The following is a 20,253-nucleotide window of genomic DNA, read 5'->3' as shown; positions in this document are numbered from 1 at the left end:
AATATTTTCCCGCGACTTGTTAGAAATAGGTTCGTTTCAGCAGTTGCTATAGAGCGCCAGATAAGAGGCACCACTGCACTTGCAGAGCTACGATGACTTAGGAGGCCCATATGTTCATACGTATAAAACATTAAAAGATCTTACATTATGTCATAAAAGAAACAAGACATCAGAGGATACTCCAAGAGCATCGGAATTTCGTGAACCATACTAAAATGTACACATTTAAAGGCCACATCCGTATGTCCAAATTCCAAATGAAGTAGGTCTCGACCGGATATTAAGCTTTTCAATATGGTTTTTGGGATGTAAATTTTCTTGGAGTATCAGTACTGTGTTACCTAATGTTTGGTTCTTTATTATGGCACAATGCGGTACGTGCTAGAAGATGAAAACGTGCACTTGAAATGCAGCGAATAGCTGAAATTAGCCAACAGTGTGGAATTAAACACTTAGTTTCAAATATATTGACTGCCTCAACAGAAAAGATTAATAAAAGGAAATTTCTTTAGCAAACCGACAAAAATAACTTCATTGTTCTACAAGACGATTAATGCTCGACCGTCAGAAAGGTGGAAATAAAATAAAATCTGAAAGTAATAACATATTTCTGCCTTCCGTAATTATGTGAATGTATTTTAATTCACTTGATAGCTCCCAGCCACAGAAATCTGTTTTGTTTTCATTTGACTTGAGAGCAGTAAACGAAGAGGAAACATCAAAATCACTAAATGTAAACACGGGTCACGTGGAGACTACCCACTTCCCCACTGTACTCAGACTGCTCTGTGCATCAGGTCCAGACCCACATTATTTCCGAACTGGAGCAATACTAGGTAGTGGCACCCCCCCCCCCCCCTCCCCCCGCCCAGGCCATCCCACAAGCATTTGAGATAGGACGTCAATAATTTTAAAAAATCGAATTTTCAAAAATATGTTCATTTTGTAGTGCACATCTTTCTGAATAGGCTGATGCACAAAACATGTGTGTTTGAGGAAATGTAAGACATGTCATTTGGTCTTAAGTGTGCCAAAGAGCAGTGTCAGCTCTCTTCACACAGCATTCTTCTAATTGAAACATGTATATTTTGTACTGGATGCCATAAAACTATATTCAAGACAGTGGAAAGTAAAATGTCCTGTGATGCCTCTCCTGCTTCCATTCGGCCGGTTTGACATCCTGCCCCCCCCCCCCAACCTTATTCTTTTAACTCGCCGTTAATACTGGATGGGATTATTTGTAAACAAGAACTCTTCTGAAAATTTGCACTCTATATTCCCTATTAGCTAACAACTTGCTGCTTTGTGCAGCATAAAATTAAATACAGGATACATAAAACCAGTAAAGACAAGAGATAAGCAAGACAGTACACATTTCTTCAATCCTTAGCTCCTACAGATTTTTTCTCTCTCTAATCTTGCTACAGGTTTACATGGGGAGCTTTCCTTTGTGCGCAAGAATCTATTACCTCATCAAAGTTCATCAAAAATTTTGCGACATGAAAAAGCAAAATATCATTGTCTATTACTGAAAAAGCTGTTAATACAAATAGGACCCAAGACTGGTGTGGTTTCCCTATCTGATTACATCTATTTTGTCACTGTCTGCTAGATAAAACAAAATAGGCCTTTGTAATACTGCAGCAATTTTAAAACACACAAATAAACGAGACTGTTTTGGTACAAATGGTCATTTTTATAACACAACAGAATATAATTCACAAAGTACCAATATCAAATGCCTATTAGGCCTACTACAAGCAAAAAGCTTTATGTCGAGAAATAGTTTTATACTTCATTCATATGCTCCAGTTTCTCAAGCATGTGATTGAGAAGTAGTAGTACAAAATTTTTATACAAATTTGGAATCGTCATATTATTCCATAGTTTGTGTGATGTCCCCGTTTCTTCTCCTTCCTTGTTCTGCCAAACAGTCTTGTCATCAGTAATTCTGTAACTATTCCTGTCGATGTCAAAGCTTATTTGTCGTTTAACTTCACTAACTCTGTCCCGCGATTATTCTCCGATTAGGCATTGTTACATGTACGTACAACACATTTTTCACACTACTTCCAGAATAGAACTTAAAGCTGCTGCTAGCTGGGGACTGTACAACTGGCTCTTACTAGTATAGTGATCTGGCCAAAACTTTTCTGTCAAAATTTCATTGTCTTGGATACACCAAGAAGATAATACGTAATCTTTATTACCTGTTAGTAGTTTATTTCCACTCTGGTAGTCTCAACCTATGGATTTCGCTAGTAATTATTACAACGCTCATCATTTGCAAACCCAATCAACCGCATAATCAGACAGCGGTTGGCATTCATCCATTCGGCTTTACTCCGCTCAGCTCATAGAGCCCCTGTTGTCTGCAGGAAAGTTTATTTCTAGATGCAACAAGGATTCCCCTGACAGACATCAAGTACACTATGCACGCATTCACAAATCCTTCAGAAATCAACTTCGAATGTGTTCAAAAAGCGACAGGGATGCGTTTCAAAGTCATATGAATAACCGATAGACCAATGTGCACTGGATGCTAGGTGCTTTGTGAAACAAGGTTTTTTCCCTCAAAAATATGAATTTGTCCCCCCCCCCCTCCCCCCTCCTAGATACAGGCTGCTGTGCATGCATGAATCTAGCAGCTTGGGCACGTCAGTAAAATTTTTCCCGGTAGCATCTAGCTGTCTGTGTGACTGCTTACACAACCAACAGCCACATTTCTGCAGCCAGAAGCGGGAGAAGGCAATACTCAACTGCACATGTGCACGATCCTGCACCTAACTGCTATATTGAAACAGTGAACCTAACGTAAACAGTTGTGACGTCACACTCATCAGAGACAATTTCTTGTTATGAAGCATTGCATAGTCTTCCTTTGACACATTTTGCTGTTGGCAGACACTTGTATGAGCACTGTGTTTTGTTGTTGTGTATGGCACATTCCTTTGCAATTTAAGTTTCATTTTCATTTTTTCTCTCGTTCATGTTTTATTGCTGCAGTATTAATCTGCAGTAGCGGGATACAGTACTACCCTTTGTTAGAGTATCGGTTCTTACCGGACAAAATTGCAAAAATTTAACTGAAAACAAAAACAATTAAAAATTCCTGGAATTCTAAAAAATTCTTGGGTTTTTCCCAGATCTCCCGGTTGTCCCGGGTTGAATACACCCTGTACAATAATGCGTTCACTATGCTGTTCACAGTTGCTTACCTGTGCTCCTATTTTTTATTCATTATTAAGCTTACTCCTCCATTACCTGTATTTGATTATGTATCTGTAACCCCATATTCACCTGACCAGAAATCTTGTTCCTCCTGCCATCGAACTTCACTAATTCCCACTATATCTAACTTTAATCTATCCATTTCCCTTTTTAAATTTTCTAACCCACCTGCCCAATTAAGGGATCTGAAATTCCACACTCCGATCCGTAGAATGCCAGTTTTGTTTCTCCTGATATCGACGTCCTCTTGAGTAGTCCCCACCCAGAGATCCAAACGGGACTATTTTACCTCTGGAATATTTTACCCAATAGGACACCATCATCATTGAACCATACGGTAAAACTGCATGCTGTACATCGTATATTAGCTCCAAAAACTAAAAACACATTGTTCATAGTCAATGTTTGCTACCTCTTATTCTCTTCTGTTCCCTCTAGTAAAAACGATTCTACCCATATACAAACAAATGGTAGTGAATTTTCTGCAAATTCTCATTCACACATGTTCACTTCCATTCACTCCTCAGTACACAAGGCTTTAGGTGTTTAAAATCGTTGTCTGTGAACTCTGGATAATTTTGCTATGTGGCGCTGCACAAGTGATTTGCTGAGTCGTGTGCTTGGCGTGCAGGGCAGTACAAATCGCTGTTATATGCTGTTCTTCGCGCAACAAAAATGTATAACTTCAACATTTTTTACAAAATACTTGCAGTGCCTCTTAGCAGCTAAAATTTTGGCAGCATATTTCTTTCATTGCCTTCTTCCTCGGTAAAAAAAAAAAATCAGGGCCGGTTTTGGCATATCTTATTGAACCATTCCCTTGTGAGAACAATAAACAGCAGTTACAGCATCTACAATATGTTACATCATCTGTAATTCATTTCAATGTTTGTATTTTCCACACAACAGCACAATACTCAGGTGTCACGTAAATGTACTTTATGAAATTTAAAGCATTTCACATACACTGGATCAGCAAAGTACCTTAAATACTAACTTTTATAACACTTAACCTTTATGAACAGCTTTCACATTACATGCTACAAGTTTTTCACTTTCTATCACTTTTTATGTGTAATTTCTCTACCAACCATTCAGTGACAGGAGACATGTAAAATTCTGTTGTGTTAAAATATTGATGCAGCTCTCACACATAAATAGAGTAAAAACTATTTATCAGAATACTGTTACTATCCATGTTCAAGCTACAAATATAAAATTATTTTTATGGAGAACAAACACTAATTTCACTTCTTCACATAAAGCACTGAAAACATAGGATGTATTTACCTGACAATGTTGTGAAGGTATCAGTATAAAAACATTTCCGGTAACATGAACATATATATTATGATGAGATACACCACCACTGTCTGTTGCTAGTGAATTATTGTTGTGGCCTTCACTCGCACAGTGTATGAAGCCAAATCTTTCAATTATAGATTCTTGGAAGAGAAATAATCTCTGTTTCCATGTCTCCACAGGATATTCTACAAAGAGAAAGTAAGTGTCTTTTAATCATATCCAGTCCATGAAAATTCACGAACAAGCAATTTAAATATAGTAGTAATATTAGTAGTAGTGACAATTATTACTGTTATTTATTACTAGTGAACCAAGCAATCCTTCACAACTGCTAAATATGTATGGTAGTTGGATCTACATCCTAATCTGGTCTCTGTCCATATCCCCCCCCCCCCCCCCTCTTTTTATCCATCTCCCCTGCCTCCTCCCATTCTTTGTCCATCAACTCCTCCATCCTCTCTCTGTAATTCTTCTCCCATTTCCTTCTTCCACCCTCTTCCACCCCCCCCCCTCCCCCCTATGACCACCTCCTCTTTCCTCCCTCTCTCTCTGACTCTGAGCCTTGTTTATTGGTGTTGCAAAGGAAATCTTGATTGGAAATTGAAGTCGTTCAAAGTGAGTATGTAAATGAGTTGGGATCATTAATGTATGAGAGTATAAGAGAGAACTGCCCAGCTGCTGTTACTGTGAAGATAGTAGCTTCAATGGCAGTATTTTGTAGGGTTTTAACTCGCAAAAAGTTAGGATTAGAAAATTGTGGATGATTCGGATTCCATAATAGCATTAAGCTTGTGAGCCAGTAAGCCATAAATGTAAGTTTCCTGTTTTCTGTTAAAACCATATGTAAAAAGTAAAATAAGTAAAATGAAACAGTACAATGTTGTGTGTGCACATGTTATATAAGGAGAAAGAATATGTATAGGATAAACAATTTTTTAATGGTTTAAATGCCCTGATATTATAGTTAAAATTGACTGTGAGATCGGAAACTAAACCACATATTTTTACAGCACAGAAACGCCCCCCCCCCCCCCCCCCACCAGTCAGTTTATTCGAATGAAATCAATTATGAACTTTCCATGACTTTTGCCAAGAACATTTGCTTATTGTATCTGAAATAAATTTATATACTACATATATTTAAGTATATATATTCTTTAATACAATATTGTGTAAAAATTCAGTCAGCCAGCAAATTTTCGAGACTTTTGGTAACAATGTTACATGTCTTGTTTTTATATAGTAGTATAGACCATATACGTAATAACAAATATAGCCTGAGTCTATCCAAATGTTTAACAGAGTACTGTGTGTGTTTCCACAAAAATATGTAGCTTATGTCAATCCAAACATTTATTGGGTTCTAGTATAAAAATATGAATTAAATTGGTCAAGAAATTTTCACGATTTTTGCCAACAATGTTTCTTTTTAAATGACAAAAAAATATGTTGTATATGTCCTTCTGATTGTGTATTAGCGTACTGTGTAAAAATTAGAGGAAAATCAGTGAACAAATTTTCAAGATTTTTGCTAACAACTTTTTCCACTTATACGGTACAGAAATACTTGAATACCTTATACATATGAAAAAAAGTGTCGCCCACATCCATCCAAATGCTTATCAGACTATCATGCAGAAATCTTAAATAAACCAGTTAATAACCTCTTGAGAATTTGCATAACAACATTAGACTATGACTTGTCTTCATTTAGAAGTATTGACTTTACACATATATTTATATACCACATATATTAACAAATTTGCAGCCTATGTATATCTGAATGTTTGAGTATTGTGCAAAAATCTGAAGTAAATCAGTCATGAACTTTGTGAGATTTTTGGTAACAATGTTAAACTACAACTTGTCTTTTATAGTAGTGAAGATAATAATTAACAGCAACAACAACAACAACAACAAAGAAGTTCACCTCAACGCATTCACATCTAACTAAATTATTTAACAGTTACATTGCAGACCCATACACATTCCCTGATACACTTACACATGGAATAACTTATCTGAAACCTAAAGATCAAGCAGACACAGCAAACCCAGCTAAATATCGCCCCATAATATACCTACCAACAATATACAAAATATTAACTTCAGTCATTACACAGAAATTAATGACACATACAACACAGAACAAAATTATAAATGAAGAACAAAAAGGCTGTTGCAAAGGAGCAAGAGGATGTAAAGAACAACTGATAATAGATGCCGAGGTGACACACTAAACTAAAACTAAACAAAGGTCGCTACACTACGCATACATTGATTACCAAAAAGCTTTTGATAGTGTACCCCACTCATGGTTACTACAAATATTGGAAATACCCAAAGTAGATCCTAAATTGATACAGTTCCTAAATATAGTAATGAAAAATTGGAAAACCACACTTAATATCCAAACAAATTCAAATACTATCACATCACAGCCAATACAGATTAAGCGTGGAATATACCAAGAAGACTCATTAAGTCCTTTCTGGTTCTGCCTTGCTCTGAACCCACTATCCAACGTGCTAAATAATACAAATTATGGATACAATATTACTGGTACATACCAACACAAAATCACACATTTGCTATGCATGGATGATCTAAAACTACTGGCAGCAACAAATCAACAACTCAACCAATTACTAAAGATAACAGAAGTATTCAGCAATGATATAAACAGATGATTTGAAACAGACAAATGTAAGAAAAATAGCATAGTCAAGGGAAAACATACTAAACAAGAAGATTACATATTGGATAACCATAGCGACTGCATAGAAGTGATGGAAAAAACAGATGCCTATAAATATCTAGGATACAGACAAAAAATAGGAATGGATAATGCAAACATTAAAGAAGAACTAAAAGAAAAATATAGACAAAGACTAACAAAAATACTGAAAACAGAATTGACAGCAAGAACCAAGACAAAAAGCTATAAATACCTATGCTATACCAATATTGACCTACTCATTTGGAGTAGTGAAATGGAGTAACACAGACCTAGAAGCACTCAATACACTTACACGATCACAATGCCACAAATATAGAATACATCACATACATTCAGCAACAGAAAGATTCACAGTAAGCAGAAAGGAAGGAGGAAGGGGATTTACTGACATAAAAAACCTACATTATGGACAGGTAGACAATTTAAGAAAATTCTTTATAGAACGAGCAGAAACTAGCGAAATACACAAAGCAGTCACTCGTATAAATACATCGGCTACACCACTACAATTTCAAAACCACCTCTACAACCCTTTAGATCACATAACATCAACAGATATGAAGAAAGTAAATTGGAAAAAGAAAACACTACATGGCAAGCACCCGTATCATCTAACACAGCCACACATAGATCAAGACGCATCCAGCACATGGCTAAGAAAAGGCAATATATACAGTGAGACGGAAGGATTCATGATTGCAATACAGGATCAAACAATAAACACCAGATATTACAGCAAGCATATTATTAAAGATCCGAATACCACAACAGATAAATGCAGACTCCTTCCCTCTTTCCTGACGAAGCAACCGTTTGTTGCGAAAGCTTGAATTTTGTGTGTACGTTTGTGTTTGTTTGTGTGTCTATCGACCTGTGTCATGTTGTACATACAATTCACTATGGAGGTGGAAGAAAACGGATTCTTGCCCTTCCTTGACATTCTAATCAAGAAGCACCCTGATGGCACCTTGGGTCACGCTGTGTATAGGAAGAAGACACATACGGATTTATACCTTCACGCACAGAGTTGCCACCACCCGGCACAACGCAACTCAGTGCTTAACACACTTGTGCACAGGGCCAAGTCTATCTGTGATGATGACAGCCTACCTGCTGAGTTACAACACCTAAGGAAGACCTTCCGCAGCAACGGTTATAATGAGACGCAAATCTCGCGCGCCCTACACAAGAGCAGGAAGGTAGACACACCGGAAGAAGAAGATGAGACCAGATGCCTGGCATTTCTACCATACGCGGGACCGCCAACAGCCAAGATTGCCCGCATTCTGGAGAAACACAACATCAAGACAATTTTTCATGCCCCAAGTAAAATTAAAGACATACTTGGCTCAGTCAAAGACCACCTAGGACTGCAGACTCCGGGCGTATACAGTATTGAATGTGAATGTGGTACGAAATACATCGGACAAACGCAGCGCTGCATCACGCAGAGGCGCTCGGAACACATTAGACATGTACGCCTTGGTCAGACAGAAAAATCGGCGGTTGCGGAACATAGCCTTAACGAAGGACACACCTTCCTCTTTGAGGGTACGAAGAAGCTGTGTGACGCTAAAGGATTTTGGGATTCGGTTTTCAAAGAGGCTGTAGAAATTCGGTTGAACAGCAACCTGATCAATCGAGACACTGGTTTCCAACTTAGTACAGCTTGGAATCCCGAATTAACTAAAATTAGAAGAGAACGCTCCGGCACGAACACGGTAGCGGTCAAAGACGTAGTAGGAACCGGCAGGGACTCGACGCCCGGTCCGCGCCGCGAACCCCCCACCACTGGCGCGGCGGCCGATTCCGCAGGTACCTGATTGGTCGGCGCCCGGGATCAGTCACTGGTCCAGGAGCCTTTATAGGACCGCGCAACACAGCATCTCGACACTTCGCTTGAAGATGATGGGTACGAAACCCTTCGAAACGTTGCGAGAAGACGACGCCTTTACTCGGCTGATCACCCGAGAAGATTTCACGAATGGAATACGCCGAGAAAGTCTCAAATCACACCATCCAGGTTATCTGGATACTTCCCACTAACACCAACCTGTCAGAACTCCGGAGATGGGAACTTGCCCTTCAGTATATCCTCTTTTCTAGTTATCCGCCAGTCCTCAATCTCCGCTAATTTCTAATTTCAATTTGCCGCCGCTCATACCTCACCTGTCTTTCAACAACATCTTTGCCTCTGTACTTCCACCTCGACTGACATCTCTGCCCAAACTCTTTGCCTTTACAAATGTCTGCTTGTGTCTGTGTATGTGCGGATGGATATTTGTGTGTGTGCGCGAGTGTATACATGTCCTTTTTTCCCTCTAAGGTAAGTCTTTCCACTCCCGGGATGGGAATGACTCCTTACCCTCTCCCTTAAAACCCACATCCTTTCGTCTTTCCCTCTTTCCTGATGAAGCAACCGTTTGTTGCAAAAGCTTGAATTTTGTGTGTATGTTTGTGTTTGTTTGTGTGTGTATCGATCTGTCAGCACTTTCGTTTGGTAAGTCACATCATCTTTATTGATGTGTGTGTGTGTGTGTGTGTGTGTGTGTGTGTGTTTATCTGGTATTACTATTTTATCGCTGAAATTATTTATTTATTTAAAATTTGTTGCTGGTTTCTTAAATCTATTGGTTGTCATGGTTTTTGGTAAGAGCTCAGATTAATTAATTCTACCCCAAGAGTTATTTATTTGATGCATGGCACTGTGTTGGAATTCTAATTAATATTATTTGTTCTGCAGGGAACTACTGTTAATAATTTTGTGTACCTCGTTGCTGGTATGTGTTACGCAGGATCAGGCCCCACTTACTCACGGCCCCTCAGTTTGCTTAGCCCATAGGCACTGTGTTTACTTCATTTTGAGTGCACACACGCAGCAGCTCTTGCTGCTGTCTGTCTTTCACACCATTTTCTCCAATGACAGCCACACTACTTTATGTTCCTGTCCAAGTTAAATTTATACTTGGAATAAAGTTTTATATTTGGAATAATTCTGAATTTATATCCATTAGTCTGTGGCCATCACTTCAATCACATTTTGATGTGCATTGGATCCCAAAATACACCTTAATCTGTTGTAATTTAATTATTCTTCATTTATTGGAAAATATGTTAAATCTTCTACTTATCTGTGTTTCTGGGCTCAAAATTATGTTGCCTAGATACTGGCATTAAATTGTTTTTCATTGTTCTAAGTATGGATTTAGATTTTTTGATCAGTCAAGTTTAAATCACATTTTATTTTCATCATTTGATAATTTGGCCCTTCTGATTTGTTCTGGTACTGTTGTTTAGATTTACATCTGTCTGTATTACGAGTTTACCCTTATTTCATTCTGTGCCTTATAGAGGACATGTCTTGCCTTAAAGAACATTAAGTCATCTTGGGTTAAAGTTAACTTTAGATTTTCTGTAAATTATTGAAATTGTCATTGAATTTTAAATGAGTCTCATTTCTTGGGCTTTTAATTAATTAAAAAGGGCTCAATTGGCTGCTACTTGATTGAAACCATGAAAAATAAATTTGTGTTCTATTAGAGAATGAAGTGTGTAAAATGGCCATTGGTCCAGTGCATCCAGGTTTTCCTACCAGGCCAAATTAGGAATATGTAATTATCACATTTCAATTGGTATACAAAGAACGTGGTTGTGCAGGAATTCTTGGCCTAAGCACTGTTATCATACTATAGAGGCTCCGGCATGTCCTGGAATAGCTCTGCTTCACTGTGAGCAATTCCAATATGAGTTAAAAATATGGGTGCCAGGTAACTGACAAAAATTTAAATGAATTATCATTATGTTTATTTACGTCTGTCTACTGAATACCTGGTGAACATCTCTTCTGAGAGAATAGGTGAGGTAGGTTCAGCTATTATTGTTTTACTCTCCAGCCCTTTTATAATTGGCTCAAAATATTGCCATTCTTAGTACCAATCAACCTACCCATAGTCAGTGGTTTGGGTGCAAGGCCAGTTGGTGCATTAGAGTAACCAAGTGTCCGACTTGAAGTAATTAGAGCTAAAACCCGAGCAGGGTAGTTCGGTGGAACAAATGCTTACCCAAATTAAAGAGTTGCAAGTTAAGGTTAGGTTTCTCAGATTAGAAGAGAGAGGAAGTGCTATTCAGGATGAGGGTGTAATACTAGATAGGTTTTGTGGAATACTGTTGACGTTCCACAATTACCGACTAGTAGGTCTACTGGTAATGAGTAAGCTAAATTGCTGATCCTCTGCTTCAGCTGTTGAGAGGGGTCAATGAACTTTTGGTAGAGCAACTTATCAAGCTTGAGAGTTTTTTGCGGTTAACAGCCTGATTTGAACATCATGCGAATGCTTTAGGCATTTCACAAAAAATTATTATAGAGTTATTATATCCATTAACTCGAGGGTCGTTAACTAGGATTTTTTCCAAGGTATTCTTAACCCAATCTTCATTCAGTGAACTGGGGGAAAGAATAATACAGCTTAAACTACAACCTCAAATTAAAATATAAATTGAGAAGAAATATTTTTGGTGTGTGCAGTCTATTGATGAGAAGTTAGCTGATTATATTGAGAGAGTTTGCACTACCATGACCACTTTAGAGCTTCAGGTCACAGAGTTGGACATTGTTTGTAATGTCCTTGGGGGGATGAAACCAGAGGACTGTTCATGGGTCATCGGTTAACTATTCCACTAATCCACTTCTCTGGCTGAACTTGATGATTTGCTTGTCTCTATTGAAGAAATGCAGCTGGCCGATGAATGCTGCAACAAAACCAGCAATAGCCATCCTAGTGTTTGCCAGAATCTAGTGTGTTTGGAAAGAGTTCCTTATGTCTAACCTAGAGTCAGGAGCTGTTATTGATATGATAATCCACGGCATTTGATGCGAGACTGTTCAGTCAATATAGCTTCACATCCAAGCAGCTGACACCAGAACACTACGCGCATGGGTGTTGTTGTTGTTGTGGTCTTCAGTCCTGAGACTGGTTTGATGCAGCTCTCCATGCTCCAAGCTTCTTCATCTCCCAGTATCTACTGCAACCTACATCCTTCTGAATCTGCTTAGTGTATTCATCTCTTGGTCTCCCTCTACGATTTTTACCCTCCACACTGCCCTCCAATGCTAAATTTGTGATCCCTTGATGCCTCAAAACATGTCCTACCAACCGATCCCTTCTTCTAGTCAAGTTGTGCCACAAACTTCTCTTCTCCCCAATCCTATTCAGTACCTCCTCATTAGTTACATGATCTACCCACCTTATCTTCAGCATTCTTCTGTAGCACCCCTAAACCAACGAAACAGTGCCCCCATATTAGACCAGCAGTGGGTGAAAGACTTCCTTATGTCTGTGTGGAATTTAAGCACGAGCCTTTTTGTGCTCTTCTTGACTGTGGTAGTACCTTGTCCTTGCTCGATTATAAATGGTTTCTTGAGTTTTGTGCCATTCGCAAGCTGCCCTCCTAGCAAGTTTCCGATTGGGGATGTCTTGCTTTCAATGGGCAAATGTTGCCTTTGATAGTTGAAGCACGGGGGGAACTTAGTATCTTGGAGTTTTCATGGCCTGTCAATCTGTTAGTAGTTGATGGTCTCATTCACCATTTACTTTTGGTAGGCGATCTTATATGCCATGCTGGAATATTTTTTTTTTTGAGCACAGGTACCGACTCCACGAGGCCTGAGAGGGTATGAGCCCCCTCTAAAATTCGTTTGGGGGGAGGAGGGGTGGGAGTGGAGGCCCCGCCCCCCCCAATAATTTAAGAAAGTTATTAGTTATATTATGCTTTGTAAAATCACAAAATTTTGTTTGAATTTTTAATTTTCCTTGTTTGACAATAGTTACCTATTAAATATATTCAGCAATGAGTTAAAACAAATAATTATTAAGGTAGTAAGCAGGTTAACTGGAAATGAGTGGTGTGAATCATGACAGTGTTACGGTGCTACAGGCACACTTAGAATTTGTCCCGGTGCGCGAACCTTCGGGTAAAGTCTAGCGCCGGTGTGCCAGCGCTGCGGCTGCGGTGACATCAAAATCACTGGAGCAGAAGTGCCTGGAACCCTCCGTCTCGCGTCGCCTTGATGCTTCAAGACATTATGATGCCGCGGCTATATAAAGCCCACCCTGCTGTCGCAGTCATTCAGTGTAGGTAGTTTCATTCAGTGCATGCAACAGAGGTGTTAAGTGTTCCAACTTTAGTGCCTAGTAGAACATTTTATATGACTATATTTTATTTGTTTACTTTAGTCTCTTAGTGTATTGTGAATTAAGTTTGCAATGGACACATTTGTTACCAAAAAGGCGTGCTCGGAAGTTTATAATACTGCAAGTCAACCTCCAACAATTATTGTATCATCAATGGCTTTGTCATCTTCAGGTGAGAACCATTCACAGCCAAAACCTGGACAATCTGGTAAGGGAAGATCATTTCAGAAGTCTTGGTTGATCAAATATACCTGGCTAAAATATGAAGCATCTACCGAAAAAGTTTTTTGCAAAACTTGTGAAGAGGCAGATGCTAAAAATCTATTACAATTTTCTTCAAAAAAAGAAGATGCATTTACTTCTGTAAGGTTTTCTAACTGGAAAAAGGCTTTGGAAAAATTCCGGCTTCATGAAAATACGTTTACACATAAAGAAGGTGTTTCGAAACTAAATTCTGTCACTAACTGAAGTGTGGCCACCCAATTGAATGAACAGTTAGATAGTGATATGAAGAAAGGCCATTTAGCTCTTGACTGTGCAATTTCTATGCTGAGAAGAACTGGAAAGGAGAGGGCAAGAAGATGTAAACTCAAATTTCTTTCAATTGTTGGAACTCCGAAAGAATGACATGCCTGAGTTTAAAGATTAATAAGGGCATTTGGGGTATAAATGGAAGTCCCACAATATTCAAAATGAGATAATTCATCAACTAGGAAAGTCTGTGTTGAGAAAGGTATTGGCTTCAATCAAGAAGGCTGAGCATTTTTCTGTTATGGTTGATGAAACAAGTGATTCTTTGGTTCAAGAACAAGTGTCATTTTGTATTTGTACTGTCGATGATTCCTTAATCATCAACAAAGACTTTATTGGCTTAAACGAGGCCCCCAACACTGAATCACATTCTCTGTTTAGTATTTTAAAAGACGTTTTTGCTTGTCTTGAGTTTTCAATGGATAACTTAAGAGGATGGTGCATCGAATATGAGAAGTAAGTTCAAAGGACTAAAAAAGTTAGTTTTGGATATACAACCGAAAGCACTGCACTGCTCACAGTTTATATTTGGCAGTTGTAGACAGTCTCCACCATCTTATGTCTATGAGGGATATTATGGCTTTAGTGAAGGACTTAATAAACACTGTAGGGGAATTCAACAAAAGGATGGGACTTTTCAAAAGCATACGGTATGAGAGCGCCAATGACCAAGCTGGTATACAACCTCTTTGCCCGACTCAATGGACTATGTGAGCTTCTAAAGTGCGCGTCATTTATGACGGCGGCCAAGTTTAGGTTCATTCTGCACATCTGACGTCACAAAACACAGTCAGCCAATGAACAGAGAACAACGTTGCCAGAGCTCAACTGCAGTGCAGAGCACAGACGCGTGTCTTCAGTTTTAGAAACGTTCAGTCATAAATAAAGTAATTGAACAAAAACAATGTCTTGATAGCAGACTTTCTTTTATAGAAAGTTTGGAAAAAGCACTCTTTTTACCAATTGCTTCATATTCTGTTAATTAATTAAACCAAACAAGCAATAAGCCTCCTAATTCAGGCGATAGCATGGAAAGGTGTTTGTATCATTCTCACTAACCGCTTTTTCACAATAAAGAACAGCGGTAATTGTTTATTTCCTATTGTACTTTAACGAAACGTGAGTAATTCATGATCATACCAACAGTGTTTGTCAGTATTTTGCGTGATATTTTAAAGTCCTCCAGGAGATATATTGAATGACAAGCTGTGTTAGCATAATTGTTAAAGTGTATGACTGCTGAGTGAAAGGATCTGAGTTCAAACCTTGCTCAGTGCTCTTTATTTAAAAACAATATCGAAGTGTCTTACTTCATGAATTTTATTCGCTTGAATGTGATTTTTTGAAATTTCTAGTGGCAACTAAAATCGACCATACGGAAAGTATACGCTATGGACTTTTACCTCTGCAAACTCTTCAAAATTTCGTGCAATGATTTATTACATCTAATGCTGCACAATAACTGCGTTGAACATCGAAACAAAATTAAGTCATTTATGGGGGGAAGGTATCAGTCAAGAAGATGTGTAAACATCAAATTTTTGGCCCACATGTGGGGAGCACGTCTCTGTAGCAGCGAAAGGGTTAATGCGGCCATGGTGGCTTTACTTCATAAACTGCGCGCTCCCCCCTAAACGTAAGTTTGCAAACAGTACTATGGCGCTACTTCTCTTGGCGCGTACAACTGGCAACACAGCAATCTCCCGCGTCTGGGCAGGCATGCGCGAACCGCCAAGATAAAAGAATTGAACTATAGTATCTTGAGAATATTGAAAAACTTTGAAGAACTTCTAGAGTTTTTTGAAACATTTTCTGCAGAGGACAAAACAGGCAGGTTACAAATGGGCAGGCTACCTTGAGTCAATGTTTCAGTTCAAGACTTATTTCTTTTTACGTCTTTATTGCCATGCAATGAACCCAGCAGAGGATGTCAATGATAAAATTCAGTGCCCTCATCTAAGTGCTGCTGACCTGGAAAAATTATATGAGGGCATGATTTTTATGTTGAATGGAAGGCGTGATAGTTATGAAGACTTTTGGGATTTGTGTTGAAAAGAAAAACCTTCAAAAGTTGATGATCCTTCACTTCCTCGGAATCGAAGTATACCAAAGAAGTATGGAAACAAAGAAGCCAGCTCACCACACACTTTCAAAACCCCAAAGGAATACTACATCTACATCTACATTTATATTTATTCTGCAAGCCACTCAACATTGTGTGGCGGAGGGCACTTTACATGCCACTGTCATTACCTCCCTTTCCTGTTCCAGTCGCGTATGGTTCGCGAGAAGAACGACTACCGGAAAGCCTCCGTGCACGCTTGAAACTCTCTAATTTTACATTCGTGATCTCCTCAGGAGGTATAAGTAGGGGGAAGCAATATATTCGATACCTCATCCAGAAACGCACCCTCTCGAAACCTGGACATCAAGCTACACCGCGATGCAGAGCATCTCTCTTGCAAAGGCTGCCACTTTAGTTTGCTAAACATCTCCGTAACACTATCACGCTTAACAAATAACCCTGTGACGAAATGTGCTGCTCTTCTTTGGATCTTCTCTATCTCCTCTGTCAAACCGACCTGGTACGTATCCCACACTGCTGAGCAGTACTCAAGTATAGGTCAAACGAGTGTCTTGTAAGCCACTTCCTTTGTTGATGGACTACATTTTCTAAGGACTCTCGCAATGAATCTCAACCTGGCACCCGCCTTACTAACAATTAATTTTATATGATAATTCCACTTCAAATCGTTCCGTATGCATACTCCCAGATATTTTACAGAAGTAACTGCTACCAGTGTTTGTTCCGCTATCGTATAATCATACAATAAAGGATGCTATGTATTAGCAATACATTACATTTGTCTGTGTTAAGGGTCAGTTGCCACTCTCTGCACCAAGTGCCTATCCGCTGTAGATCTTCCTGCATTTCACTGCAATTTTCTAATGCTGCAACTTCTCTGTATACTAAAGCATCATCCACGAAAAGCCACATGGAATTTTTGACACTGTCTACTAGGTCATTTATATATATATTGTGAAAAGCAATGGTCCCATAACAATCACCTGTGGCACAACAGAGGTTACAAAGCTATTTACATTGAAGTTTGTGAAACGGTGCAATCTTGCATTACTGAGTGCTTTGCTGCAACTGGACTCACACAGGTCATTGCAGTTGAACAAGAGTGCTTGCTTTTAGTAAACAGAGGTGAAACAAATTTGGAAAAATCAACTGAGTTTTTCTTACACTTGAATTTGTTAGCCAACATCGCTAATACAAAACAACAGGTCTTAAAAAACATGTGTGATGTAAGAAAGTACATTACACAAGAGACTGCAGTTGGAGAAATGTTATGTGAAGTAGTGAAGTGCATTAAGCTTCTCCAAGTAGTTCCAATCACGGCAGCAACAGCAGAACAGTTATTTAGCACCCTTAGACATATAAAGTCCTATCTTCGATCAATAATGGGACAGAAGCGATTGAACAACTTGGCTGTTCTTCATGCCCACTGAGATGTTTTGTATGAATTGGATATCCAACCAGTCATCAATGACTTCATATTCAGTCATCCAGTCAGATGGTAGACATTTGCACCTTTCTAAAGACACTCTAGCCCTAATAATGACATTTAGAGCAATATTAAAAAGCTTTATAACATAGAGAATTAAATACACACGTAACATAAAATTTTCAGTTTCGAAATATTAGTACTAGTTTAGTACTGTATTACTATATTACTATTGTACTGTATTAGTTATTTTCAAATACTTAAATATTTTTAGGGTGTAAGACCCAATTAAAACCCAATATTTACATACTTTTTGACTGAAAGTATTAGGCATACTGTATTAATTTTATTAACTATATTAAAGCATTAACTTTGAGATACTGTTTTTTTTAATGAACCATGAGCCTTATTCAGAGTAAGCTTAAATTGGCTATTTCACTTATTAATCAATGTGCTATTACTGTGCGACAGCAATATTTTATGTTTTATTCTTTTAATGATAGTTTAGGACTTATTTAAATATAATTTCAGTCTTTTCAGAGCTGTATATTCACTTTTCTGTAATAGTCTATAAGCATGATTATTACTGTAAATTAAATTAGCTTTTTATCAAAATACCATGCGTGTTAATGTCCGTTTCTTTTTTCAAAGCCAAAAAATGTGCCAGGCTTGTCAAGTTTCCCGGAGTGCCGAGTTATCGAGAGTCCAGTTTTTGGGGCTCTAATGTTGATCATATGACTCTAAAATGCTTAAAAAAACTTTAAAACTCACTGTTTTTCATCTAAATTTAGAAAATTCCCGGAGCAAGACCCCCAGTATGGGCCTTCCCAATATTTTTTATAAGTCGGCACCCCTGTTATGGGGTAAATGTTTTACTTCAAGTTTTGTCCTAGTGCACACATTGCTCTTTGCTCTTGTCATGCATGGTTTTTTTATTAATAAGGTGCACAAGCAAGGTTTTGGTTTTTATCTTGTTCACTTAGATATTGACTGAGGTAGGAAGTTGTTGCAGGTTCTTCAGGATTTACCCGACGTTCTAACAGACAGACTTAGTGTTATTAGCAGATACATCTGGAAGATGATGTATCTGTTAGGCAAGCTCCTAATACATTATCCCTTGGGGGAATAATCAATGGTATGATTCGTGAAGGGTTTATTAAGGTGTCCACCTCCGCTTATGTCTCTCCTGTCTTCTCAGTTCCCAAAATGCAGGGAAGTGATTATACAGCTGTTGTCGATTATAGGCTTCTCAATGACAAGGTCATCTTAGTGTCTGTTCCTTAACCGGATCTACACAGTTGTTTTACTTGGTTTTTGGGGGCGCATTATTCTACTGTTTTAGATCTGAACCAAGCTTATTATCAGATACCCTTAACTGAGAACTGCAAACATGTAACCATCTTCTGTACCAATTGGAATCTTTACGAGTTTAATCATGTTCCATTCGGTCTTTCCACCTGGGCTGCAGTATTGCCTTGTTTGTTAGCTAATGTGCTTGGAGACATAGAATTTAAGTATGTCTACAACTACTTGGATGATGTTGTTGACTGCAGTGCAAGCTTTGATGAAGATTTGGTTCATCTTCTGCAAGTGTTACTTTGTTTTAGAGGGGCAGGTCTTACTGTCAAACCATATAAGATCAACTTGACTAGATCGTAGGTCTCCTTTTTGGTTCATTTAGTTTTGGTTGAGGAATCAGAATAGATCAAAAGCGTAAGTATGATCTGCATAACTCTCCACTACCTAAGAATAACAAGGGCATAGCCAGGGTTATTGATATGGCCAATTTTTTTTTTTTTTTCGGAAATTCTTACCTAATTTTGCTAAGCTAGCTGCTCCCCTCAATAATTTATGTAAGAAAGGAGAAGTTTTTGTTTGGAATGAAAGCCAACAAGCCTCCTTTGAAGCCATTGAGGAAGCTCTGGCTAAGCCTCCTGTTTAAGAAATTCCTAATTTTGAACTTCCATTTACCATTCAAACTAACACTTCAATCTCAGGTGTGGCCGCTATACTTTTGCAGGAGTTTGAGGGACAAAGATGCTCTATAACTTGTGCCTCGAGAGGATTATCACCTGCCCAATTAACATATTCAGTGTATGAATGGAAGCCCTCATTGTTCTCTTCGCCCAAGAGAAGTTCAAATTTTATTTAGAGCATAGAGTCTTTCAGGCATTAAATTGGGTTCTGGGATGATCCAGAAATACAGGAAGAATCACCCATTCGGCTGTCCATATATCTGTACTTAAGTTCTGAGTTAGGCACTTTAAAGGCACTGACAATCAAATCACTGATGCCCTTAGCAGAATGTTCAGGAGAACATGATCATACTGAGCCAGCAGATGTTGTCCATAAGGCCGGGCATACAGGAGCCATACTCACAGAAGTTCCAGAGTAATTTGTTGACATTAAACTTAAGCAAGACCAAGGCCCAGTTATTTGACCTATTAAATGCAGCTTACAAGAGGGAGAGCAGGTTAACGATGATGTTCTGAGCAAGGGCACTGTTTGTCGTAAGGACAGTCAACTCAAGGGATTAAAGATTTATCTCCCTAGTGAGTTAATACCTGCCATGTCACATTACTTTCAGAACTCCGTTATAGGGAGTCACATGGGACTACATAAAACCTTTGTTAAGAATTGGGGAACATGTTACCAGGCCTCCCTTGTTTAAGGACGTTCAGCATTTGGTGAGGCAGTGCGAAAAATCCAAAATAGTTATGCCTAATCCCAATTCTTGGAAGCG

At 38.5% G+C, this 20,253-nt stretch overlaps 1 protein-coding gene across 7 annotated transcripts in view; it reads right to left on the bottom strand.

The window, feature by feature from the left end:
* The window catches only part of LOC126088314 (GATOR complex protein Iml1), a 579,824-nt gene that overhangs the window by 38,634 nt on the left and 520,937 nt on the right, over window positions 1-20,253 (bottom strand). For all 7 annotated transcript variants that reach the window (XM_049906449.1, XM_049906465.1, XM_049906495.1 and 4 more), the window contains one exon: window positions 4,522-4,721. In XM_049906449.1, the coding sequence (XP_049762406.1) occupies window positions 4,522-4,721 (200 nt within the window). The remainder of the gene's footprint in view (window positions 1-4,521; window positions 4,722-20,253) is intronic.

The sequence above is a fragment of the Schistocerca cancellata genome, chromosome 1 (genome assembly GCF_023864275.1).
Source record: "Schistocerca cancellata isolate TAMUIC-IGC-003103 chromosome 1, iqSchCanc2.1, whole genome shotgun sequence".
Lineage (NCBI taxonomy): Eukaryota > Metazoa > Arthropoda > Insecta > Orthoptera > Acrididae > Schistocerca > Schistocerca cancellata.
This window is presented reverse-complemented; position numbering and strand designations above follow the sequence as displayed.